The sequence below is a fragment of the Scyliorhinus canicula genome, chromosome 5 (assembly GCF_902713615.1).
Source record: "Scyliorhinus canicula chromosome 5, sScyCan1.1, whole genome shotgun sequence".
Lineage (NCBI taxonomy): Eukaryota > Metazoa > Chordata > Chondrichthyes > Carcharhiniformes > Scyliorhinidae > Scyliorhinus > Scyliorhinus canicula.
Window position 1 is genome coordinate 174,423,317 of NC_052150.1, and position 27,062 is coordinate 174,450,378.

Sequence of the window (27,062 nt, forward strand, 5' to 3'; positions counted from 1 at the left end):
GAGAAATTCCGCATGGTCATAGACTATAGTCAGACTATTAACTGGTTTACGCTCCTCCTCGGTGGGTGAGCATGCGGCATGGGTTAGTACCTGGGACTTCGATGTTGTGGCCATTTCGGAGACATGGATAGAGCAGGGCGAGGAATGGATGTTGCAGGTGCCGGGGTTTAGGTATTTCAGTAAGTTCAGGGAAGGTGGTAAGAGAGGGGGAGGGGTGGCATTGTTAGTCAAGGACAGTATTACGGTGGCTAAGAGGACATTTGATGAGGACTCGAATACTGAGGTTGTATGGGCTGAGTTAAGAAACAGGAAAGGAGAGGTCACCCTGTTAGGGCGTTTCTATAGGCCTCCGAAAAGTTCCAGAGATGTAGAGGAAAGGATTGCAAAGATGATTCTGGATAGGAGCGAAAATAACAGGGTAGTTGTTATGGGGGACTTTAACTTTCCAAATATTGACTGGAAACACTACAGTTCGAGTACTTTAGATGGATCCGTTTTTGTCCAATGTGTGCAGGAGGGTTTCCTGATGCAGTATGTAGATAGGCCAACAAGAGGCGAGGCCGTATTGGATTTGGTACTGGGTAATGAACCAGGACAGGTGTTAGATTTGGAGGTAGGTGAGCATTTTGGTGATAGTGACCACAATTCGATTACGTTTACTTTAGCGATGGAAAGGGATAGGTATAAACCGCAGGGCAAGAGTTATAGCTGGGGGAAAGGCAATTATGATGCGATGAGGCAAGATTTAGGATGCATCGCCTGGAGAGGAAAACTGCAGGGGATGGACACAATGGAAATGTGGAGCATGTTCAAGGAACAGCTACTGCGTGTCCTTGATAAGTATGTACTTGTTAGGCAGGGAGGAAGTGGTCGAGTGAGGGAACCATGGGTCACTAAAGCAGTTGAAACACTTGTCAAGAGGAAGAAGGGGGCTTATGTGAAGATGAGATGTGATGGTTCAGTTGGGTCGCTTGAGAGTTACAAGTTAGCTAGGAAGGCTCTAAAGAGAGAGCTAAGAAGAGCCAAGCGAGGACATGATAAGTCTTTGGCAGGTAGGATCAAGGATAACCCTAAAGCTTTCTATAGGTATGTCAAGAATAAAAGAATGACTAAGGTAAGAGTAGGGCCAGTCAAGGACAGTAGTGGGAAGTTGTGTATAGAGTCCGAAGAGATAGGAGAGGTGCTAAATGAATATTTTTCGTCCGTGTTCACACAGGAAAAAGACAAAGTTGTCGAGGAGAATACGGAGATACAGGCTACTAGATTAGAAGGGCTTGAGGTTCATAAGGAGGAGGTGTTAGCGATTCTGGAAAGTGTGAAAATAGATAAATCCCCTGGGCCGGATGGGATTGATCCTAGGATTCTCTGGGAAGCTAGGGAGGAGATTGCTGAGCCTTTGGCTTTGATCTTTCAGTCATCTTTGTCTACAGGAATAGTGCCAGAGGACTGGAGGATAGCAAATGTTGTCCCCTTGTACAAGAAGGGGAGTAGAGATAGCCCCGGTAACTATAGACCAGTGAGCCTTACTTCTGTTGTGGGAAAAGTCTTGGAAAGGTTTATAAGAGATAGGATGTATAATCATCTGGAAAGGAATAATTTGATTAGAGATAGTCAACATGGTTTTGTGAAGGGTAGGTCGTGCCTCACAAACCTCATTGAGTTCTTCGAGAAGGTGACCAAACAGATGGATGAGGGTGAAGCAGTTGATGTGGTGTATATGGATTTCAGTAAAGCGTTTGATAAGGTTCCCCATGGTAGGCTATTGCAGAAAATACAGAGGCATGGGATTCAGGGTGATTTAGCAGGTTGGATCAGAAATTGGCTAGCTGATAGAAGACAAAGAGTGGTGGTTGATGGGAAATGCTCTGACTGGTGTCCAGTTACTAGTGGTGTGCCACAAGGATCTGTTTTGGGGCTGTTGCTGTTTGGCATTTTTATAAATGACCTGGAGGAGGGCGTAGAAGGATGCGTGAGTAAATTTGCAGATGACACTAAAGTCGGTGGAATTGTGGACAGTGCAGAAGGATGTTACAAGTTACAGAGGGACATAGATAAGCTGCAGAGCTGGGCTGACAGGTGGCAAATGGAGTTTAATGCAGAAAAGTGTGAGGTGATTCATTTTGGAAGGAATAACAGGAAGGCAGAGTACTGGGCTAATGGTAAGATTCTTGGTAGTGTGGACGAGCAGAGAGATCTCGGTATCCATGTCCATAGATCCCTGAAAGTCGCCACCCAGGTTGAGAGGATTGTTAAGAAGGCGTACGGTGTGTTAGCTTTTATTGGTAGAGGAATTGAGTTTCGGAGCCATGAGGTCATGTTGCAGTTGTACAAAACTCTGGTGCGGCCGCATTTGGAGTATTGTGTGCAGTTCTGGTCGCCACATTATAGGAAGGATGTGGAAGCACTGGAAAGGGTACAGAGGAGATTTACAAGAATGTTGCCTGGTATGGAGGGAAGATTATATGAGGAAAGGCTGAAGGACTTGAGGCTGTTTTCGTTAGAGAGAAGAAGGTTAAGAGGGGACTTAATTGAGGCATACAAGATGATCAGAGGATTAGATAGGGTGGACATCGAGAGCCTTTTTCCTCAGATGGTGATGTCCAGCACGAGGGGACATAGCTTTAAATTGAGGGGAGATAGGTATAGGACAGATGTCAGAGGTAGGTTCTTTACTCGGAGAGTAGTTAGGACGTGGAATGCCCTGCCTGCAAAAGTAGTGGACTCGCCAACACTAAACGCATTCAAATGGTCATTGGATAGGCAGATGGACGATAAGGGAATAGTGTAGAGGGACTTTAGCAGGGTTTCACAGGACGGTGCAATATCGTAGGCCGAAGGGCCTGTACTGCGCTGTAATGTTCTATGTTCTATGACGCGTACCCCCTCCCCAGGATTGCAGACATGGTGAATCAGATCGGCCAGTATCAGATTTTTTCCACGGTGGATCTGAAGTCTGCAGACCACCAACTCCCAATCCGCCCAGAGGACCACCACTTCACGGCGTTTGAGGCAGATGGCCGCCTCTTCCACTTCCTCTGGGTCCCCTTTGGCGTCACGAATGGGGTTTTGGTGTTCCAACGAGCAATGGACCGAATGGTGGACCAGTACGGGCTGCGGGCCACGTTTCCGTACTTGGATAACGTCACCATCTGCGGCTATAACCAGCAGGACCACGATGCCAACCTCAACCGATTTCTCCAGATGGCCCAGAAGCTTAACCTCACATACAACAAGGAGAAATGCGTTTTCCGCACGACCAGACTAGCCATCCTCGGCTATGTCGTGGAAAACGGAGTCCTGGGTCCCAGCCCGGACTGTATGCGCCCCCTCTTAGAACTCCCTCTCCCTCATTGTCCCAAGGCCCTCAAACGGTGCTTGGGATTCTTTTCGTATTATGCCCAGTGGGTCCCTCAATATGCGGACAAAGCCCGCCCACTCTTTAAGGCCACACTTTTTCCCCTGTCAGCTGAGGCTCGCCAGGCCTTCAACTGCATCAAGGAGGACATCGCCAAAGCGGCCATGCGGGCGGTGGATGAATCCACCCCCTTTCAGGTTGAGAGCGATGCCTCAGAGGTAGCTCTTGCAGCCACATTAAATCAGGCAGGGAGACCAGTCGCATTTTTCTCCCGAACACCTCTCCGCTTCGGAACTTCAACACTCCTCAGTTGAAAAGGAAGCACAAGCCATTGTGGAGGCTATTCGTCACTGGAGGCACTACCTCGCAGGTAGAAGGTTCACCCTCATCACCGACCAAAGATCGGTTGCCTTCATGTTTGACAACTCGCAAAGGGGCAAAATTAAAAATGACAAAATTCTGAGGTGGAGGATCAAACTCTCCACCTACAATTACGATATTATGTATCGACCGGGGAAGCTCAACGATCCCCCAGATGCCCTGCCCCGCGGGACGTGTGTCAGCGCACAGAGCGACCGCTTAAGAACCATCCACAACGACCTCTGCCACCCGGGGGTCACCCGGCTCGCCCAATACATTAAAGCCCGAAATCTGCCTTTCTCCACCGAGGAGGTAAAAGCCATCACCAGGGATTGCCCGATCTGCGTGGAGTGCAAACCGCACTTCTACAGACCAGACAGGGCCCACCTGGTCAAGGCTTCTAGGCCCTTTGAGCACCTCGCTATCGATTTCAAAGGGCCACTCCCTTTAAAAGTACTTCCTGAACGTCATAGACGAGTTCTCCCGTTTTCCCTTTGCTATCCCGTGCCCCGATCTGACCTCCCACACAGTCATTAGGGCCCTGCATAGTATCTTCACCCTGTTTGGTTTCCCCAGCTATGTACACAGCAACCGGGGTTCATCTTTTATGAGCGACGAGCTGCGTCAGTACCTGCTTGGCAAGGGCATCGCCTCGAGCAGGACTACCAGCTTGATGGAACCATCATTTCACCGGACACGTGTTTCCGATATGAATCTAGGCTTTAATCGACTTACTTCAGAGCCAGCCTGTTACCCGTTGATGAACTCGTAGTGAACTCAGGCTGACTCTGGACAAGGGTATTTATACAGCGGCACTAGGGGGAGGAGTCGTGGGCGGAGCCCAGTACAAGTTCGTGAGTACTCCCAGAGCTACTCCCCCTAGTGGTAGGATAGCGCCACAGCGCTTTACAAAAACAGTGTGAATTATCATATCTACACGTATATCACATTCACCACACAACTATAACCCCAGGGGGAACGGGCAGGTGGAGAGGGAGAATGCGACAGTCTGGGAGACCGTCCTACTGACCCTCCGGTCCAGGAATCTCCCGATCTCCCATTGGCAAGAGGTCCTCCCAGACGTGCTCCACGCTATTAGGTCCCTCTTATGTACCGCTACCAACCAGACCCCTCACGAGTGGTTCTTTATTTTTTCCAGGGGCACTACCACGGGGGTTTCGCTCCCGGCATGGTTGAAGACACCGGGCCCAGTACTCCTCTGGAAGCACATCAGGGCGCACAAAACTGACCAACTCGTAGAGAAAGTGCTCCTACTGCATTCGAACCCCGAGTACCCCTTTCATAGAGTTCCCTGACGGCCGTCAGGACACTGTATCCCTCCGGGACCTAGCACCTGCAGGATCCAACCCCCCCACTACCACCGCCGAGGTACCCCTCATACTACATCCCACCCAACTCGCCCCCCACGCCCCCGCACCTACCAGTTCGCTACATTTTTTTTGCGCGCCCGTGCTAGCTAGCTCCCAGCGCCCCCAGTCCCCAGTCGAACCAGACGGGTACGAAGCTAGGGCGGAATCGCCCCCGGAGTCCGCCATCGTACCCCAACCAACGGTGCTCATCCAGCCACCAGAAGGGGTTGCAACCCCGGTGCTCCGCCGATCACAGCGGACAACTCGGCCACCGGATAGACTCAATCTGTAAGCCACCACCCCCGCCAGACTTGATTTTTTACAGGGGGTGAATGTGGTGAATCACAGTAGCGTAATTCACACTGTATTACTATGTCTCTGTAAGCTCGACACACGAGCAGTTGCGCTGCTCTGCCACTAGGGGAGATGCCCTGGGAGTGTACGGGAGTTTGTACTGGGCTCCACCCTTGGCTCCACCCACGGCTCCTCCCCCCTAACCGGAAGTATAAAGGTTGATGCTGAGAGCCTGCCTGCAGTTCATCTGGAGTTCATTGTGTCATAGGCAGGCTCTGTTGTAAGACGATTAAAACCACTGTTCACTTCTAACCACGCGTCGCGTGAATTGATGGTCTCATCACTAAGATTACAAATACCTTAAAAGGGCCTACTGATTATACCCAACACTTTACAATAATATTGAAACTGGATACTGACCCTGGTGTACTGCAACATTCCTCTGAAGCAGTCCAGGATGAAGGGCTTCTTGACCACACTAATTGGTCGCTTTGTGATATTCCTCACGGCAGTATTGGCTGGATTTCCAAACGACCCCCTACCACCCGCCAGCAGGTCTGAAGGTGGGAGACATATAAAATCCAGTAGGTGACCTTTCCGCCACCCACTTAATTTCTCCCAATCTGGCTGAAATTTTATGTGGGCGGAGGAGATATCCGTCGGCACACCTGCCCTTGAGCTTATTGAAACCCTTAAGTTGCCAATTAATAACCACTTAAGGGCCTCATCCTGCCACCACTGGAGTGGCCCCCTTTCTAACTGCCTCCCATGATCAACGGCCTCCCCAGCAAGTAGTCACAGAGGTGCCTTTTTTAAAACGTGAAACCGGCAGAAGGGCTGCTGTGGCGATCCAAGTTGGTGAGTAGCCATCTTCGCTCCCAGGCGATGAACCCAGGGACATTGTGATTGCTGTCCTGGTGCTCGGAGGGGGCTGGAGGAACCCCCACGGGGCCAACCTCCATCAGGGAGAGGTGGGGGGGTGTTTGGGGAGGTTGCCCATATTTGGGGGGGGGGGGGGGGGTGGAATATGGGCAGCATTGCTGGACATGGGTGGGCCGGGGCACAGAATGGTGCTGGGTAGGGGCAGTGCCAGGCGCATTTTCATGGTGGTGGTTTGGTGCTAACCCACCTGCGAAGCCCAGAGGAGGTCATTAATCATCTTATGGCACTGGGTGCCAGTCCTCCTGGTCACCCTCCCCCAACTGACCCTCCGAGACCCTCGGGAGAACATGGCATCCCATTTGGCCTCAACTGCGTCCGTAATCTGCACAGGTTGGCATCCCCAAATTGTGGGGCTGGTCTTCTCGGAGGCATGACTGTGAGCTGTGTGAGGTTGGCTGTGCAGGAATGGTTTAAGTGCTGTTCTCCCTTGTTAGCAAGGTGCCGATGAGCGTGGTCATGGTGAATCAGCCGGCGGGACCAGCAGCGGTGTGAAGCCTGTGGAGTTTCGCTAAGTGGACCAATTAATGTTTTATAGCGGTGATGGCATCATGGCAGTTCCCGCTTGCTACCACACTTAAATCGCACCTTAAGTAAACCTATTGTGTTAACTTTATTAATAAATGGCATTTGAACTGTATTGGGGTTGCTTGGTTTGAATATTTATCGTGAAAGTATAGGGCATAAGTTAAAGAATTTTCTTTTGTTTTCAGAACTGTTTAACCATTAATTCTAAAGCAATTTTTTTGATGTTAATGTGGTTAATTTTGTGTTTAAATTAAAGCTTGTTTTAACATAAAAGCTACCTATTAATCTGAGGTGAAATATCCTTTTCTCACAGTTTTTCAAATTGAAAATTTGTTTGGGGTTCTGGTCCGGTATCCAAACACCCTCCTGATGCATGTAGCCAATGAACAGCAAGTGTTTAGATATTAGGCAGTACCAATTTCATACATAATATGTACATCTATATTATGTAATATGAAAGCAGAATACGGAGGATGCTGGAAATGTGAAATCAAAACTCAACAGGTCTAGCAGCATCTGTGGAGAGAGAAACAGTTAACTGAGTCTATATGATTCTTCAAAATTTAATATGTTACCTCCAACGCAGTGATCAGACATGGGCTAACTGGGTACTGCAATGTACAAACCAATTTAACCTCCATACATCTTGCTTTCATTGGCCATGAAATACAACTAATAGTAACAATGGTGTAAGACTGAATAATTGAGAGATACAAATACACAGTTTTAATTCAAACACGCACAGTAAGTACAGTTATGTGTGTAATTAGGTTTCATAGAATCACATTTGTAGGTTTTTTTAAACTTTTGTTCAACAGTGAACTAAAATTATAAAGATTATTTTCCTCTTGAATATTTTTTCTAGGACTATGTGTGTCGTGCTGCACTTAGTGAAATTAATGGAATTTTTCCTGTGCTGAGCCTACTGAGCTCTGAATACCCTGTCATTCAACACTTGGCACTGCAGACCCTAATAACCATATCCACTGATGTAGAGAGCAGAAAAGCACTGTGTCAGATTGACGGCCATGAAAACCTTCTCCAGGTTCTTGATACACCGGTAATAAAATCTATGCAGCAATCTTTTGTAAAATGTGTAAACGTGCGCAGTGTTTGATCCAACAGTTTGGTAAGAGTGTGATGCAGTCATGAAAGTAATCTCAGTTCTTTCTTGAGAAACTGTGATGTTGATAATCATTACCATAATGACCATTAAAAATATTAAATAGAATTTGAAATCAGTACATTTGTCATGTGGCATCAAAACTAATTATTGATTCCGTATGTCCTATGTAAACAACTACTGTTGACTCAAAATTATTTACCAAAATGTTGAATGATTTCCTGCTCCCAATCAAACAAAACAGTAAAATAATTTTGATCTACTTGCCATTGTGGAAAATAGGAATGGAGCTAGACACCACATTAGAACTTTATTTAGCAATGCCAGATTCACTTGGAAGTGCAATAGCATATCAGCTTAACTTCCCTTTTTCAGAACAGATTGGGATCAAATCTTGAAGCTTTGCTGGAGTCAAGGATAGCAGGCATACCTAACCTCAGAAATAATAAAACATTCGAAGACCAATGGCTCTTAGAATATATTTACTCATATTCTGCTTATAATGGAACTTATTTTATTTGTGATGATAAAGCATATCCCTGGCTCCCAAGATCCTGGTCAGGATCTTGCTATTTAGGATACATGGTATCTGCCATTCATCATGTGACTAATCTCCTGCATACTTCAGAAATGACTGTTCAAAGAAAAAAACGTTCCATCACCTTTAGAGATGCAATTTTTGCTAGAATCATTCCTTTCTATTGGGAAGTAAGGATGGAGAATGAGTTAAATAAAATAACAACCATCATGCAAAATGTAGCTGATTACACTGCCACTGCCCTAGATAAAATCTCTGACGAAATGCGAGCAATTCGAACCGTGGTATTACAAAATCGAATGGCACTTGACTATGTGCTAGCTGAAAAAGGTGGCACGTGCGCCCTGATTGGTGCAGAATGTTGCACTTTCATTCCCGATAACTCTGAAGAAGTTAAAGATTTGGTATTACATATCCAAAAAGAAATCAAAAAACTTGATCCATCCCAAGTTCTCTCTCTGGGATAGAATTTGCGGGTGGTTTGGACACACTGGAATGTCCATAATGAGAATAATCCTATTCTCCTGTGCAGCTGGATTCATCATTTATATAACATACCAATGTGCTACGTGCATCAAAGAACTATTCACTAAACGCAGGGGACCAACTGTCAGAATGATTCACACTAACCCTACTGCACCCCCAATTGATGAATTTGAGGTGAAATACTTTTGTTGAAATGTTAACCGTAATATTATCAATCAATTATTTGTATAATCTAGTAATACTGAATCTATAGTATCAAATTTGACTAATTTATTAATTGTTATTTTGTAATGATGATTCTTTAAGAATTTTAATGATTATTGTTGAAATAGTTGTTGCAATGCTAAGTTTCCATTCTATTGTTTAAATCTGCAATGACAATATGAATGGATTAATCTTTGCGCTTTTACCTATCCTATCGCTTTAATAATGTCTTTTATCTTATTCTGATATATCTCACTTGATCTTTCGATTCACCAAAGGGCCGACTGTAGAAGCCAGGTATTTTAAATACACTTAATATAGGTAAAAAGCTGCTTAAAGCATAAATATTAATTCCCAGATTTAAAATGAAAGAAACTATATAATTTCCAAACTCAGTCATGAGTTTGCAAAACACAGAAGTCTGATAAGATCATTACATTTTTCCAAGGACAAGGGTTGAATCCATAGCAACGAGGAATAAGAATGAAGGATTGCACGATTCTCACGCCGTTTGAGATTAGGGTGAATTACATTCCATGATTATACAGGCTGAAACATTTTAAACTGTGTTGCCTTGTTTTTAATAAATGGACAGTTAAAACATCGAATCAAATATAATATATATATATTTGATTCCAACATTCTCATTGAAACAATCTTATAAAAGACAGTTTGAATTATATTTTCGGAATTATGCCTAGCATAGTATGACGAGATAACATAAGGTCTCTATTATTGCAGCAGTGAGGTCAGCATGAGGTTTCCATTGTGGCAATAGGTAGGTCAGCATTAGACCAGTTTTTGCTGGTTTTGATAAAGCACAATATCCCATGAAAAATATACAAGCAGGCAACAATTGGAAGTAATGTTACATCGTGAAGATGGACAGCTTGCTATCAAATCAAATGTGTTTGAGTCTAACCCAAACCAATTAGGATTATATTGGGGTGTGATCGGATCGCTTAAGACAGATATGAAATAGTATATCCATGGACAATTTGGCCACCATTTTGAGAGAAAGGGAGAGACAGAGAGAGAAAGAGAAAGAGAGAGAGAGACAGAAAGGAAAGGAAGAGAATTAGAAAAGAGTTCTGTATTCATATTTCATTTTCAGACTTTGACTTCAGACTTTGACTTTTAAAGTTGTGTTCGAGCTATTGTCTCAGAAGATAATTCCTGTGATTCTTTGAAGAAAATCAAATTGTCTACAAACTACCTTCTAAATGATTTTCAAGTTGTAACCAATGAACTCCAAATAAAACAATTCTTATTTGCACCTGACAAGTTTTTAACTTGAATTTCTACTGAGTTTCAGCAATGTACAAGAACAACCGGTAACCCTGAATTGAATAAACTTCGCAATCCTAAGATCCTTCAATGTCTATAAATCAGTAATAGAACACTCTATAGCAGGGGTGGGCAAACTATGGCCCGCGGGCCGCATGCGGCCCGCCAAAGGTTTTTATGCGGCCCACCAAGTCATTAAAAAAAAATTTTTTTTTAAGGTTAATGGGAGGGGGGGGGGGGGGGGGGGGGGGGGCTGTTGGGTTACTTACTGGTATAGGGTGGATACGTTGACTTGAGTAGGGTGATCATTGCCCGGCACAACATCGAGGGCCGAAGGGCCTGTTCTGTGCTGTACTGTTCTATGTTCTATATGAGGCGCCCAGAATCATAACCGGGTGAAGTAATTATTTTACTTAATATACTATGCGGCCCTTTAAAATTGTGAATTTCTGAACGTGGCCCTTGCACGGAAAAGTTTGCCCACCCCTGCTCTATAGAAAGAAAAGAAAAGTGAAAGACCATTTTATAATATATTTAGAACTGTACCTGATGTGATCAATGCATTTGACCATGGAGGAAAGAACCCATTGCAATGACATCAAGGCAATACACTACTATTTCTTGCTGTCAGCAGAAATATCTAACAGACCAAAGGATCTCTTGAACCACCAAAATATTTCCACTGCATCAATACTGATCTCAAATTGAAATGAATGGTTCTGCTTGTGAATTAAATCAATAAAAAGGCAGACATAAAATCATCGTGCACAGGAGAGTATGGAACATAAAAGAAATTGGTCCTTCAACACCATTTCTCTGTAAGTAGTGCATATTGCACTGTTATGGACCAACCCATTTAATCGGTTTGTAAAAAAAAGTTCTTCAAAGTTGCTCAGTTTCAAAAGATAAATTAAGTAAATCTCGAGTTTTTGTTGTAACTTTCATCGACCTTGCTACTTTGTATTAATTATTAGTTTTAACAAAAGTCAGTTTGAGTCAGTCAACTTAATCCCAGAAATTGACTTCCGGTTGCGGCTATGCGGAGCTAAGTTGCACGTTTGGCAGCTCCCGCTAGAAACGGACTTTTGGGCTCTTTTTAGGGCCCCCAGCGGTACTTTTTCAACGTTTCCTGGTGTGGGAAGGAGTCAGCAACATTTCCCCAGCAGTGTATGGCCTGGACCAGGAGTGGGGCGAGTAAAAAAGTGATAGCAAAGCCAAAGCAGGTGCAAGGGAAGAAGCACAAGATGGCGGCGGGCGGAGACCAGGCCGCATGGATGCAGTGGGCGCAGGAGCAGCAGGAGGCTCTTCAGAGCTGCTTCAGGGAGCTTAAAGCTGAGCTGCTGGAGTCGATGAAGTCTTCAATTATTAAGCTGCTGGAGACCCAGACGGCCCAGGGGGTGGCGATCCGAGAGGTCCGACAAAAGGTCTCCGAAAACGAGGATGAGATCTTAGGCCTCACGGTGAAGGTGGAGCCGCTCCATAAAAAATGGCAGGAGAGGGTCGAGGAGATGGAGAATCGTTCGAGGCGGAAAAATCTGCGGATCCTGGGCATCCAGGAGGGGTCGGACGTGGGGGCCTTTGTGGTCACCATGCTAAATTTGCTGATGGGAGCTGGGTCCTTCCAGGGGACCCTGGAGCTGGAGGGGGCGCGCAGACTATTGGCGAGAAGGCCCAAGCCTAATGAGCCGCCACGGGCGGTGCTGGTGCGGTTCCACCGGTTTGCTGACCGGGAGTGTGTGCTCAGGTGGGCCAAGAAGGAGCGGAGCAGCAGGTGGGAGAATGCGGAGGTTCGGATCTACCAAGATTGGAGTGCGGAGGTGGCAAAGAAGAGGGCCGGGTACAACCGGACGAAGGTGGTGCTACACAGGAAGGGGGTGATGTTCGGCATGCTGCAGCCGGCGAGTCTGTGGGTCACCTACAAGGACCGACACTTTTACTTTGAGTCCCCGGAGGAGGCGTGGGCCTTCGTACAGGCCGAAAAATTGGACTCGAACTGAGGGTTGGGTACGGGGGTTTGTATGTAGCTGTGCTACATTTTGAGGGGGGGGGGGGGTTCTCTGTTTATTGTTAGTTCTTTGTTGCTTTTGGGTTGGGGTGGGGCACTTTTTTGCTTGGGTTTGTCGGATGGGCTCGGGGAGGGAGGCAGACCTGCAATGTGGGGGGCTGATGGCGGGAAGGGGGGTTGGGGCCCCGTGAGGGAACCGGGCCGGTAAAGGGAGCTGCGTCAGAGGAGGTGAGGTCAGGCAGGTGGAAAGCGCGGGCTTCTTCCCACGCAGAGGGCTGAAAGGAGCGGGGCTGGAGCTGGGAAGGGGTCGAAGGAGTGGCGGGAGCGGCTGGGGTCAGCAGGAGTCAGCTGACTTACGGGAGTGCAATGGAGGGAGCAAGGCAGCTGGGGGGGGGGGGTCCTAGCTGGGAGAGGGGGGGTACCGGGTTGCTGCTGGAATGACCAAGAGGGAGCTGGAGCAGGTAGAGGGGGTCGGGATGGGGGTCTGCCGCCGCGGGGAACGGGCCGAGCGGGGGTGCGCGGGCACGTGGCGGGCTGAGGAAGGGTATGGCTAGTCGGTGGGGGTGAGGTGTAGGTAGCCCCCTGATCCGGCTGATAACCTGGAATGTAAGGGGACTGAATGGGCCGGTCAAACGGGCCTGCGTGTCTGCGCATCTGAAGGGGCAGAAGGCAAATGTGGTCATGCTTCAGGAGACGCACCTGAAGGTGGCGGATCAGGTTAGATTGCAGAAGGGATGGGTAGGCCAGGTGTTTCATTTGGGGCTGGATGCAAAAAATCGGTGGGTGGCGATCCTGGTGGGAAAGAGGGTGTCGTTCGAGGCGTTGAACATTGTGGCAAACAGTGGCGGGTGGTATGTGATGGTAAGTGTCAAGCTGTAGGGGGAGTGGGTGGTGCTGGTCAATGTATACGCCCCGAATTCGGACGATGCGCATGTTGGGGGGGGGGGGGGGGATTTCAACACGGTGCTGGATCCGGCACTGAATCGATCCAGATCTAGGACGGGTAGGAGGCCAGCGGTGGCTAAGGTGCTGAGGGGGTTTATGGACCAGATGGGAAGGGTTGACCCCTGGAGGTTTGCGAGACCGAGGGCCAGGGAATTTTCATTCTTCTCCCATGTGCAGAAGGCATATTCCCGGATTGATTTTTATGTTATGAGCAGGGCGCTGATTGCGAGAGTGGAGGATACTGAGTACTCGGCGATAGCCATTTCTGATCATGCCCCGCATTGGGTGGACCTCGAGCATTGGCACTTAGAGGTGGGGTTGCTGGCGGACGAGGAGGTGGGCGGGCGGGTCCGAGGATGTATTGAGAGATACCTGGAGGCCAATGACAATGGGGAGGTCCGAGTGGGGACGGTCTGGGAGGCGCTGAAGGCGGTGGTTAGGGGAGAGTTGCTCTCCATTCGGGCCCACAGGGAGAGGAGAGAGCAGAGAGAGAGGGAGAGGTTGGTGGTGAAGATGGTGAGGGTGGACAGGAAGTGCGCGGAGGCTCCGGAAGAGGGATTGTTTAGGGAGCGGCGTAGTCTCCAGGCCGAATTTGACCTATTGACCACCAGGAAGGCGGAAGTTCAGTGGAGGAAGGCACAGGGGGCGGTGTATGAATATGGGGAAAAGGCGAGCCGGATGCTGGCGCACCAACTTCGGAAGCGAGATGCGGCTAGGGAGATCGGTGGAGTTAAGGATAGGGGAGGGAATGTGGTGCGAAGTGGGGTAGCCATCAATGGGGTCTTCAGGGACTTCTATGAGGAACTGTATTGGTCCGAACCCCCACTGGAGGAGGGGGGGATGAGGCGTTTTCTGGACTGGTTAAGATTCCGGAGGGTGGAGGAGGGACAGGTGGGGGGACTGGGGGCACCAGTTGAGCTGGAGGAGCTGGTCAAAGGGATAGGGAGCATGCAGCCGGGGAAGGTGCCGGGGCTGGATGTGTTCCCGGTCGAATTCTATAAGACGTATGCAGACCTGCTGGGCCCTCTGTTGGTTAGGACCTTCAGCGAGGCAAGGGAAGGAGGGGCTTTGCCTCTGACGATGTCTCGGGCGCTGATTTCCTTGATCCTTAAGCGGGACAAGGATCCCCTGCAGTGTGGGTCATACAGGCCGATCTCACTCTTAAATGTAGACGCCAAGTTGTAGCCGAAGATTTTAGCCACGAGGATAGAGGACTGTGTGCCGCAGGTTATTCACGAGGATCAAACGGGGTTCGTGAAAGGGAGGCAATTGAATACTAACATACGGAGGCTTTTGAACGTTATAATGATGCCGGCGGTAGAAGGGGAGGCGGAGATAGTGGTGGCGATGGACGCAGCGAAGGCCTTCGATAGCGTAGAGTGGGGGTACTTGTGGGAGGTGCAGAAAAGGTTCGGGTTCGGGGAGGGGTTTGTCAGGTGGGTGAGGCTGTTATACGAGGCCCCGGTGGCGAGTGTGAACAGGAGGAGGCCGGAGTATTTTCGGCTATGCTGAGGGACGAGGCAGGGGTGTCCCTTGTCCCTCCATGCTTTTTGCACTGGCAATTGAACCCCTGGCCATGGCGTTGAGGGAGTCGAGGAACTGGAGGGGGCTGGTGCGAGGTGGGGAGGAACACAGAGTGTCGCTCAATGCGGATGACTTGTTGTTGTATGTGGCGGACCCGGCATCCAGAGGTAATGAGGCGGATCCGGCATCCGGAGGTAATGAGGATTCTCAGGGAGTTTGGGGATTTCTCAGGTTACAAGCTCAACATGGGGAAGAGCGAGTTGTTCGTTTTTCACCCAGGGGACCAGGAGGGGGGGATTGGTAAGCTCCCATTAAAAAGGGAGGAGAGGAGCTTCAGGTACTTGGGGGCCCAGGTGGCCAGGAGCTGGGGGGCCTTGCACAGGCTTAACCTCACGAGGCTGGTGGAGCAAATGGAGGAGGAGATTAAGAGGTGGGACATGCTGCCGCTCTCTCTGGCGGATAGGGTGCAGTCAGTCAAGGTGACGGTGCTCCCAATATTTCTGTTCCTGTTCCAGTGCCTCCCCATCCTTATCCCGAAGGCCTTCTTCAGGTGGGTTAATAGGAGCATTACGGGGTTTGTGTGGGCGCACGGGACCCCGAAGGTGAGAAGGGTGTTCCTGGAGCGGGGCAGGGATGGGGGGAGGGGGAGGGGGGGCTGGTGCTGCCCAACCTCTGTGGGTATTACTGGGCTGCCAACGCAGCGATGGTGCGCAAGTGGGTGATGGAGGGGGAAGGGGCAGCATGGAAGAGGATGGAGGTGGCGTCCTGTGTGGGCATGAGCCTGGAGGCGCTGGTGAGGGCGCCGCTGCCGCTCCCTCCAACGAGGTATACCACGAGCCCGGTGGTGGCGGCTACCCTCAAAATTTGGGGGCAATGGAGACGGCACAGGGGGGAGGTGGGGGCTTCGGTGAGCTCCCCAATACGGGGAAACCACCGGTTTGTCCCGGGGAGAATTGACGGCGTGTTCCTGAGTTGGCACAGGGCAGGTATTAGGAAGATGGGGGACCTGTTTGTGGACGGGAAGTTCGCGAGCCTGGGTGAGTTGGAGAACTTTGGGCTCCCCCGGGCGGACACGTTCAGATATATGCAGGTAAGGGCCTTCATCAGGCAGCAAGTGGTGGAGTTCCCACTGTTGCTTCCGCGCGGGGTCCAGGACAAGGTGCTCTCGGGGGTGTGGGTTGGAGAGGGGAGGATCTCGGCAACGTACCAAGTAATGCAGGAGGAGGACGAGGCCACGGTGGAGGAGCTGAAGAGTAAATGGGAGGAGGAGCTGGGTGAGGAGATCGAGGAGGGGCCGTGGGCGGACGCCCTGGGGAGAGTGAAGTCCTCCTCTTCTTGAGCGAGGCTCAGCCTTATACAATTTAAGGTGCTGCTTAGGACTCACATGACCGGGACAAGGATGAGCCGGTTTTTTGGGAGTGAGGACAGGTGTGTTAGGTGCTCAAGGAGCCCAGCAAACCATGCCCATATGTTCTAGGCATGCCCAGCGCTGGAGGAATTTTGGAAGGGCATAGCAAGGACGGTGTCGAGGGTGGTAGGATTCAGGGTCAAACCGGGCTGGGGGCTCGCAATATTTGGGTTGCAGAGGAGCCGGGAGTGCAGGAGGCGAAAGAGGCCGGTATTCTGGCCTTTGCGTCCCTGGTAGCTCGGCGGAGGATTCTTCTTCAGTGGACGGATGCGAGACCCCCAAGCGTGGAGACCTGGATCAACGATATGGCGGGGTTTATTAAATTAGAGAGGATGAAATTTGCCCTGAGGGGATCAGTGCAGGGGTTCTTCAGGAGGTGGCAACCATTCTTAGATTTCCTGGCAGAACAGTAGAAAAAAGGCCAGCAGCAGCAGCAACGCGGGGTGTGGGGAGTTTCGCCTCTTTGTTTTGCGCTGAAGGGGCGTATATATGAAAAAAAATGAAAATCGCTTATTGTCACGAGTAGGCTTCAATGAAGTTACTGTGAAAAGCCCGTAGTCGCCACATTCTGGAGCCTGTCCGCGGAGGCTGGTACGGGAATCGAACCGTGCTGCTGGCCTGCTTTAAAAGCCAGCGATTTAGCCTGGTGAGCTAAACATATATTTGTTCATTGTTGATGACGGGTGTTGATTTATTTCTTTTTTTTTGTATATATGGGGGGGGGGGGGGTTGTTTCCTCTTTTCTTTTTGTATTTTGTTATTGATATTTTGTGAAAATTTGAAAAAGTGATAAAAATTATTTTTAAAGAAAAACTTAATCCCAGAAATTTTGGCAAGCCTGTCTTCATTAAGACTGTTACCAGTCTGCTGTGGCATCTACCTGTTTACTGGATGGCTTGCATGACTGGTGGGCATACACAATTTTTGTCCTGTATATCCCCAACTTCAATGTTTTGGTTTATTTTTATATTTTATGTAAACTTATGAGAAAGTCAGTTTGGGAGGTTTGAAGAATAAAAAGTCCATGGAAAAAATAGTTCAATGTGACTACCAAAAGAAAAAACATTCAATAAAGGGCAATACAAGAGGTTATGAGACAAAATTATGACTTATGGATTGAGGATTGATTAACAGGCACACAATACAGAGTAGGAATAAATGGGTAATTTTTGGGTTTGTCGGCTATAACTACTAGGATACACGAGGATCAGTGCTTGGGGGTCAGCTATTTATAAACTATATCAATGATGTAGGTGAGAGGACTGTGTGTAATCAGGGGAAAAATTTCCGCTGGTTGGAGTTAGGCCTGGCACAAAGAAAGATGGTTGTGGCGGTCAATCATCTCAGCTCCAGGACATCACTACACGAGTTGCTCAGGGTAGTGTCCTAGGCCCAGCCATCTGCAGTTGCTTCATTAATCACCTCCTTTCCATCATAAGGTCAGAAGTGGGGATTTTGCAGATAACTGCATAATGTTCAGCACCATTCGCAACTCCTCAGATAATGAAGCAGTCCATGGCCAAATGCAGTAAGACCTGGGGTGACAAGTTACATTTGCGCCACACAAGTGCCAGCCACTGACCATCTCCTACAAGAGAGGATCTAACCATCACCCCTTGACATTCAATGGCATGACTATCACTGAATCTTCCACAATCAACATCCTGGGGGTTACCATTGATCGAAATTGAACTGGACTAACTAATTAATACTGTGGCTACCAAGTCAGGTCAAAGGCTAGGAATCCCACAGCGAGTAACTCACCTCTTGACCCCTCCAAAGCCTGTCCACTTTCTACAAGGCACAAGTCAGGAGTGTAATGGGATACTCTCCACTTGCCTGAATGAGTGCAGCTTCAGCAACACTCAAGAAGCTTAACACCATCCAGGACAAAGCAGCTCGCTTGATTGCTCCTCCTTCCACAAACATTGAAATCCTCCACCACTGATGAACAGTGGCAGCCGTGTGCACCATCCACAAGATATACTGCAGTAACTCACCAAGGTTCCTTGACCGCACCTTCCAAACCCACGACCACTACGACCTAGAACAGTGTTCTTCAAACTTTGTTCCCGGGGACTCATTTTTACCAACCGGCCAACCTTCGGGACCTAACCCGGCCAACCCTCATGACCCACGCCGGCTGACCCTTGCAACCCACGCCGGCTGACCCTCATGATCCATGCCGGCCGACCCTCACGACTCACGCCGGCCGACCTTCGTGACCTACCATTTTCTCACCGTTAATGCGAGAGGTGAACCTGCTTGGTCCTCACGATCTCACTCCAATTAGGCTCACAGGAAGAGAGGGCTATGCGCATATCGGGTGAAGGATTCAGCCGGTTCCTTTGTGGCGTCTTCACCTTTGTGAGGGCGGAAAATCCAACGTTGCACATGTAGGCCGTTGTGAAGGGCAAGAGCAACAAAATGCTTGTTTTACTCAGCTTCGGATACTCCTGAGAGATGCTACTCCAGAATGCTGACAGCCTTATTGACTTGTGCCGTGTTTTTAATATGCTGTCACAGCATAAGCTCAATTTCTTCTTTTGGAGTCAGCTGCAAGTTAAGAACTGATTCTGGGATCCCAAACTCAAAGGAATTTTTCACCCACCTCCTCTCTCTCAGAATCTTAAACTTCACCTCTGGAAAGTTGCGATCAAAATTGTCGATCAGGGCAGCCAGATGCAACTGCTTGCCAATCTATTTACAGTTTCCTTACTAATGCTGTTTTCTTCAATGTGTCGTAGCAGTGTGGGAAACATGTAATAGTTTTGGCTTCGCACTCGCAATTGCCTAACTTTCAATATCTTTTGGAAAGCTTCGATTTCTTCAGAGTGCCGAAAGCAATCATCATCCTTCCCTTGCAATTTGAGGTTCAGTTCATTTAGAATTGAAAAGATGTCTGCAAGGTAAGACATTGCTCGCATCCAAGTTTCATCAGCAAACAAATCAGCCAGAGGGGACAATTTCTCGAGGAGGAAAGCGTGGATTTCATACCTCAGTTCGTAAACTATGAGTAGCACCCGACCCTTTGACAGCCAACGTACTTCTGTGTGGAACAATAAATGTGTGTGCTCAGCCCCCATATCGGAACACAGTGTCAAAAAGTCTGGTATTGAGTGGGCTGCGTTTAATGAAATTCACAACTTACACTATTCCTTTCAACACCACTTCAAGATTGGATGGAATTCCTTTCGATGCCAGTGCCTCACGGTGAATAAAACTATGATTGCAAACAATGTCCTGACCAGCTGCCTCCTTAATCCTTACTATAACTCCGCTGTTTTTCCCAGTCATGTTGGTTGCTTCATCATTTGTGATTCCTCTGCAATTACCCAGTCGAGCCCACACTTTCCAACCACAGAACTATTCAAAACTGCAAAAACTTCTGCAGCAGTCGTGTGGGTTGCTAAAGTCAGGTAGCACAGCTAATCTTCAACAAATTCATTATGCCAAACATACCTAACGTATACTAGCAAGGTTGCACAATCTGAAATGTCTGTACTTTCATCCAGTTGTATTGAGAATGCCTGCGCTGATTTTAAATGAGAAATAGGCTGGGCTTCTAAATTCTCAGCAATATCAGAAATTCGGCGAGCCACTGTGCTATCACTAAGTGGGATGCATGTCACTTTTTCAACGAACCTCTCATCTATGACCGTACGAACTATATCTAATGCTGCAGGGAGAATTAATCTCTGCGCTATAGTGTGGGGCATTTTCTCTTTACCTACACGGTAAGCTATCATGTAAGAGACTAATTGTACTTTGTTGTTCAATGTAACATTTCTGCTGAGGACTTCAGTCAACGATTTAAGTTCTCGTTGCATCCTTTGAAAAAAATCAAGAGGTTTGTCCTCGAACTCACCATGCTTAGTCTTCAAATGCCTTCGAAGTTTTGAGGGTTTTAAACTTTCATTTGCCTGCACTTCCCTGCATGTACGCACATGGGCCATGCATCCTGATTTGCGCAATTAATAAATCCATACCTTAAAAAATCGTCTTTATACTGCTTTGTGCCTGATTTCAGCTTCTTCTTAATGGACTGTTCACCAGAGGCCCTGGAGCTCACACCAGCACTGCTTTGTCCTGCTGTGAACCCACCTGAACAGCTCACACCAACAGTGCTTTGTCCTGCTGTGGATTTTCCTGAGCCACTCTCTCTAACAGGTTGAGTTGTGAGATCCTGGACTCTTTGTGTCTCCGGCCCTCTCTTCCTTATAACAAAATGATCCATTTTAAATTTTATTGGCCTGTTGCTTGTTTGCTGCTAACAAAATGGAGGAATCGCAATCATGCCCAAAGCACGTGACGTCGACATTTGTGTGACCTGCCCTCTGCCTCTCTTTAGGCAGGAAGATTAGATAGATTAGGTAAAAAAATCTTCTGTGTCTCTAACGCCGGCTGCAAGCGACCTTCAAAATGGCCGTAAACATATTTTTAAAAATCGGCTGCATTGTGCATGCGCGCCCGATCATTGGTGCGCATGCGCAAAACTATATATACTGCTTTGCGCGATCGGGAGCACCGCGAAGGATGGCTCCGTGACCCTCCCGACACCCGCCCGTGACCCACCCGTGGGTCGCGCCCCCGGGTTTGAAGAACAGTGACATAGAAGGCCAAGAGCAACAGATACCCAGAAACCCCACCACCTGGTGGTTCCCCACAAAGTCACTCATCACCCTGACTTGGAAATATATTGATGTTCCTTCACTTTCTCTGCTGCACAATCCTGGAACTCCCTCCCTAACAGCTCAGCGGGTGTTCCTACACCTCAAGGACTGCAGCGGATAAAGAAGGCAACTCACTAGGGCAACTAGGGATGGGCAATAAATGCTGGCCTAACCATGACGCCACATCCCGTAAATGAAAAGTAAAATCTACGTATGAATTTAAACTACGAGGAGGATGCAGAGGGTCTGCAAGGGATATGCACATGTTAGATGATTGAGCAGGGAAGTAGTAGATAGAATACAATATAGCGTGTTGACCAGTACCCTTTCTCCAGCTGATTAATAGACACAACACCTTTCACTTTGAATCAAATCACTCCTTTATTGGCTTCTTCCTTCTTTTGTGATGTTGTTCCTCATGGTTTTGCTCATTAACTCTCTTTGGGTGCGATCCACCAGCTGCATTGCCATCTCGCTTGAGCGAGGTACGGCCAGTGAATGCCGGAAGAGCCCTCTCGTGGGTTTCGTGGAAGTTTTCACGGCTCGCAGGATTCATCCAAGTCCCGTGAAGCGTCAGATTTAGGATACTGCCCACAAGGGGCGAGACCAAATGGTGCGTGCCAAAGCCGGTTTAAAACCAGCTTCGGCGAACTTACCCGGTATCCATTGGCATTGCGGAATCCACCGTCTTCCCCAGTGAGGTTGCAGCCGGACGCCGTTCAGTACTGGTCCACACAAACGTGGGCCAGGCAGAACAGCACCTGGGGAGTCTCCCTGGGCCATCGGAGACCCCAGGGTCGGTGGGATCGACGCTGGGTGGCCCATGGGCTGCCTCCTGGACCATGGGCACCTTGGCACTGCCCATCCTGGCAATGCCAAGCTGGCAGGAGCACTGCCTGGGTGCTAGTGTAAGGGTGCACAATGCCAGGGTGACACTGCCAAGCATCAGGGGCTGAGGGCGGCCATGCCCATGAAATGAGGGTGAAGGGGGAGTTTGAAGGGTGGACGTATGCAGGGCAGGTAAGTAGAGGCCTCCGGAAGTTTTTTTGGGGTGGGTTGAAGGTGGGGGTCCAGGAAGGGTGAGATTGCTTGGGGGGCCTGCAGAAGGGTGGGGAGTGGGGGGGGTGGCCATCAGGGACCCCATTGCAGAGTGGCCCCACCTAACCCAATTAGAGATTAGGGTACCCTTTCAAAATGGTGGCCCAATCTTTGAGTTCTGCTCCCCAGTGCTTAAAAAAAATTGTAAATGTCTGCTAAACCAGTGAGAAACTCCACTGGGCCCCAAAAAATGTCTAAGTGTCATTGAATAGTGGTGGGGAACGCGACGGCAGAGCTGCCGAGAAACTTCCTGAAAAACCTGCCACAAATGAAGAATCACACCCTTTGTCTTTCCTTTTTATACAGATCTTGCTGGCATAGATCTCATGCTCCCAGTCATGTGCTCACAGGCAGCACTGATCAATGACTGTCCTTGAGCCCCGAATGTTCAAAGAGCAGGGGCAGCAGGGTAGCATGGTGGTTAGCATAAATGCTTCACAGCTCCAGGGTCCCAGGTTCGATTCCCGGCTGAGTCACTGTCTGTGTGGAGTCTGCACGTCCTCCCCCTGTGTGCGTGGGTTTCCTCCGGGTGCTCCGGTTTCCTCCCACAGTCCAAAGATGTGCGGGTTAGGTGGATTAGCCATGCTAAATTGCCCGTAGTGTCCTAATAAAAAAGTACGGTTAAGGGGGGGGTTGTTGGGTTACAGGTGTGGGGTGGATGTGTGGGTTTGAGTGGGGTGATCGTGGCTCGGCACAACATTGAGGGCCGAAGGGCCTGTTCTGTGCTGTTCTGTGCTGTACTGTTCTATGTTCTATGAGTTGCGACTATTTCAGGGGTCATAATTCTCTCAGGGACACTACACAGAGGGGCCTGTGTTAACTCACTGTCTGTCCAAGTCACAGCAACAGCCATTGTCCAATCAGCTCCTTTGCCTTGAGCTGATAACAATCTCCTTTGAAGCCAGGGGCCTCCTGTTGTCCTGCATCCTGCCCTGCATTCCCAGAAAGCCCCTGCGATTTCTTTAATATTTTTGTTACTTGGCCACATTTCCCATCAGGCTACAGTGCCTCTTGTAACTTGGCCATATTTCCCAGTAGACTTGGGGGTCAGGGCTGCAAGCTTTGGGGAATAAATGTCTTCATCCGGAGGGTGCTGAACCTGTGGAATTGTCTACCACAGAAGGCTGTGGAGGCCAAGTCACCAAATATGTTTAAGCAGGAAATAAATTGATTTCTAGATTATAAAGGCATCAAGGAGTATGTGGGGGGGGGGGGGGGGGGGTGCAGGAGTATGGTATTGAGACAAAGGATCAGTTATGATCCTACTAAACAGTGGAGCAGGTTCGAAAGACCAGATGACCTACACCTTCTCATATTTTCTATGTTTATTTCTATGATAAACTGAAGTTATCCATCTCGATAATAAACATAGAAGAACAGAATTTTTTAAAAGGTGAAAGACTGGAAAATGTTGATATTCAAAAGGACCTGGATATTCTTGTACACAGAAAGTTTGTATTTCACATAATATGTTAACTTTTATTAGTAAGGGAATTGAATGGAATAGCAAAGTGGTCTTATTGTGATTATATCAGACCTCGACGAGACCAGCCCCTGCGTATAGTTTTGGTCTCCTTACCCAAGGAAGGATTTCATTGCTACAGAGGGAATGATTAAAGGTTTACTAGACTGATTCTTTGAAACAGGGTATTGTCCTTTGAGGAAAGATTGAATTGACTAGACCTGTATTCCCTTGGGTTTAGAAGATTGAGTGAACATCTGAGTGGAACATAAAATTCTAAAGAGACCTGGTATGATAGATGCTTGAATGTAATTTCCCCTGGCATGAAATCTAGGGAGAACAACCTCAGAATGAGGGGTTAGCCATCCAGGAGAAATTTATGAAATAAAGGGTTGTGAAATTTTAGAATTCTCTACCCAGATGGCTGGATGCTTATTTGTTGAGTTCTTCAATTCTTATGTTCTTAAACCCCTCCCTTGAAATTTTAGTATCATTGCCTTCGAAAAAAGGAAACACGTAACTATGTGTCTATCAGGATAGGTTTACTTACCTGCATTTCAGTAAATCCATTTAATAAACTGGTAATTATCATGCAATGGTTTTGCTTTAATCTCCTCTCCCTCACCCCCTTCTTTAACATTATTATTTTGACTTAATAGTTATTTTAGTTAGTTTGTTGCATTCAAAATCATTTTGGGAAAATGAAAAATGAAATGAAAATCGCTTATTGTCACGAGTAGGCTTCAATGAAGTTACTGTGAAAAGCCCCTAGTCGCCACATTCCGGCGCCTGTCCGGGGAGGCTGGTACGGGAATCGAACCGTGCTGCTGGCCTGCTTGGTCTGCTTTAAAAGCCAGCGATTTAGCCTTGTGAGCTAAACCAGCCCCTGTGAGAGGGCTAACTCCTTCCTGTAAAAATTACTGGTATTGCCTTCTTAATATAAGATACCACCTTTGTGTCCCTGTGGAGTTATACTTGCCTCACCCTGCACTTAATCTAACCGTACTGTATCCTATCCTTGTATAACTTATTGCGCTAACTGACTCTGAATACTTTCTATGACTGGTGGACAAAATGTAATGTTTTTGTTTCAGTTTCTTTGGGATATATCATTTTGATTTAATTTTGTTACATTTTCATGCTGGTTTGCGTGGATGAACACAGTTGTGTCTCAGTGAAATTCTTGTGGTATTGCTGTTTTAATATAGGCACTTGATTTTGGAAACTTAGGGCTGGGTATATTTAAATCTATTATTAGACAGTCTATCTAAAATTGAATTTTTTATCACATGATTGGGTGTATAATTCAGGTAAGGCATGTGATTATGGTTCACTGGCCTATTTAAGTAAGGTTCTTATTTAATTTGCTGTGTATGCCGACTGATTGGCCAGTTTCCATGACCAATGCACACAGTATGAAATCAGGTGATGCGTTTACAATTCGCTTCCGGTTACAGATTTCTGTCGGAGTTTATTTGCTTGATTTCAATGGAATTTAATTGGTTATTGAGGCTCCCAAAAAAAACTTTACAAAGCAGAAGACAATTTTATAATTTATGATTCATAATTTTCGCAATGATATCCAGAATGTTTTACCATTTTTGCACAATGTTGCTAATATTAATATCATTTTAATTTTAGTGATTGCATTTAATTTTTTACCCCTAGGAATTTGGTGATCTTCATGCAGATACATTGCATATACTGTCAAACTGTTTGGAAGAGGCGCAGAATGTTACAATCATCCGTGACTCAGGAGCCCTGGAAAAGTTTTTGGTATTTGTAGCTACATCCACTTATCCAGAGGCACAGAAACATGCAACAAGTGCAATAACAAGATCAGCTCGTAGTAATAGTATGTCCGAACTTAATTTTGCAAAATATATTTAAGATACATTATTACCTAGTTTGAAGCAATTTCTATGGGTTATTATTTGATCAAAAATAATTCTTAATACAGTCTAAGTAATGCTGTTTTTTCTTTGGTCCGCTGTCACTGTTGTGTGTAACAGCACAACATAATTTTGTATGAGAAGTAAATGATTGTTGATGGGAAGTACCAAAGATATATGAATTTGCACTGGGATGTTTTATAAATGCTGCCCTCTAGATGCAAAGTCTGTTGCATGCTCACTTTTTAAACTTTTTTTGTGGATTTATGCTAATTGTCCACTTACAGTATTTTGCAAATTTGGCCTCATGAGCGTCATGGGCTGAGGCTGATGCACTCCCTAACTTGCACTAAAATGACAATGACAGTGCCTTACTTGCTGCTCTCCAGCCTCCAACTTAATTTTTAGATGCTGCTAGTGTATGTTTCTAGCCAGAACATGATTTTATAGTTGTGCACTACAAGATTTATAGTCGCACCACAAAACATGATGCTAAATTATTTTTAAGCGCAAGAGAAATAGAACACCGTTTGCATTATTTTTGCAATTCATCCCTTTCTTGTGCCAGTAAATGAAAAACCAAAGTTAGTGGTGATTTGGTCAATCTCACACATTTAATAACATTCTTAAAAAGACCACATGTTATAACATATGGCTTAAAGATGGATAAGTCTAATGAAAATTTAGACTAAAAAGTGATGAATCAATACCCTCAAAAATATTAAATTTGGAAACATCTTTGAAGGGATTACCTGTAGTAACTCTCAGCTTGGCTGGAACTGGTGTGGAATTTTCAAAAAATAAAGTTGAACAATTTAACACAATTCGATGCAATTCACTTCCCCCAACACACTGGACTGGTAACTGGACAGCACCACAGAAAATCAGAATATGTATTGTTCACTTAAGTATGATATGAGGACAGTGCCTTCAAACTAGGAATAAAATAGTCCTGAAACCGATAAAAGCTATTTGTTGTGGTTAGCTATTTTTGAATACTATCAACAGCTCGTAGTCAGGGGCAGCACGCTGGCGCAGTGGGTTAGCCCTGTTGCCTCAAGGCGCCAAGGTTCCAGGTTCGATCCCGGCTGTGAGTCACTGACCGTGTGGAGTTTGCACATTCTCCCCGTGTTTGCGTGGGTTTCGCCCCCACAACCTAAAGATGTGCAGGTTAGGTGGATTGGCCACGCTAAATTGCCCATTAATTGGAAAAAATTGATTGGATACTCTAAATTTATATTAAAAAAACAGCTCGTAGTCCCCTTTCCCTCTTTTTCTCCTTTCTATTTCTGTTACTGTAGCATTTCTTGCAAATTATTTTCTCATGTTATCATTTATTTTCTTTCGCATATTGTCAAACGTGATGCTGAGGAATCAATATTCAAGTCTTAATTTAAATGTTGTTATATTTATTGCTGCTGCCATTTGTAAATTATAAGTAGAAGTTAAACTTGTGATCCTGTAGTGGAACGAAGCTGGCATCAAATTAAGTGCAGTCCACATGAAAGATAAATGAACCATTGTTTAGGTTCAGAGGCAATTACAAAGTACTTAAAAATATATATTTAATA

At 47.0% G+C, this 27,062-nt stretch overlaps 1 protein-coding gene across 4 annotated transcripts in view; it reads left to right on the forward strand.

Moving 5' to 3' along the window:
• Window positions 1-27,062, forward strand: part of armc3 (armadillo repeat containing 3) — a 191,054-nt gene that overhangs the window by 85,364 nt on the left and 78,628 nt on the right. For all 4 annotated transcript variants that reach the window (XM_038798110.1, XM_038798109.1, XM_038798111.1 and 1 more), the window contains 2 exons: window positions 7,712-7,906; window positions 25,268-25,454. In XM_038798110.1, coding sequence (XP_038654038.1) covers window positions 7,712-7,906; window positions 25,268-25,454 — 382 coding nt within the window. The remainder of the gene's footprint in view (window positions 1-7,711; window positions 7,907-25,267; window positions 25,455-27,062) is intronic.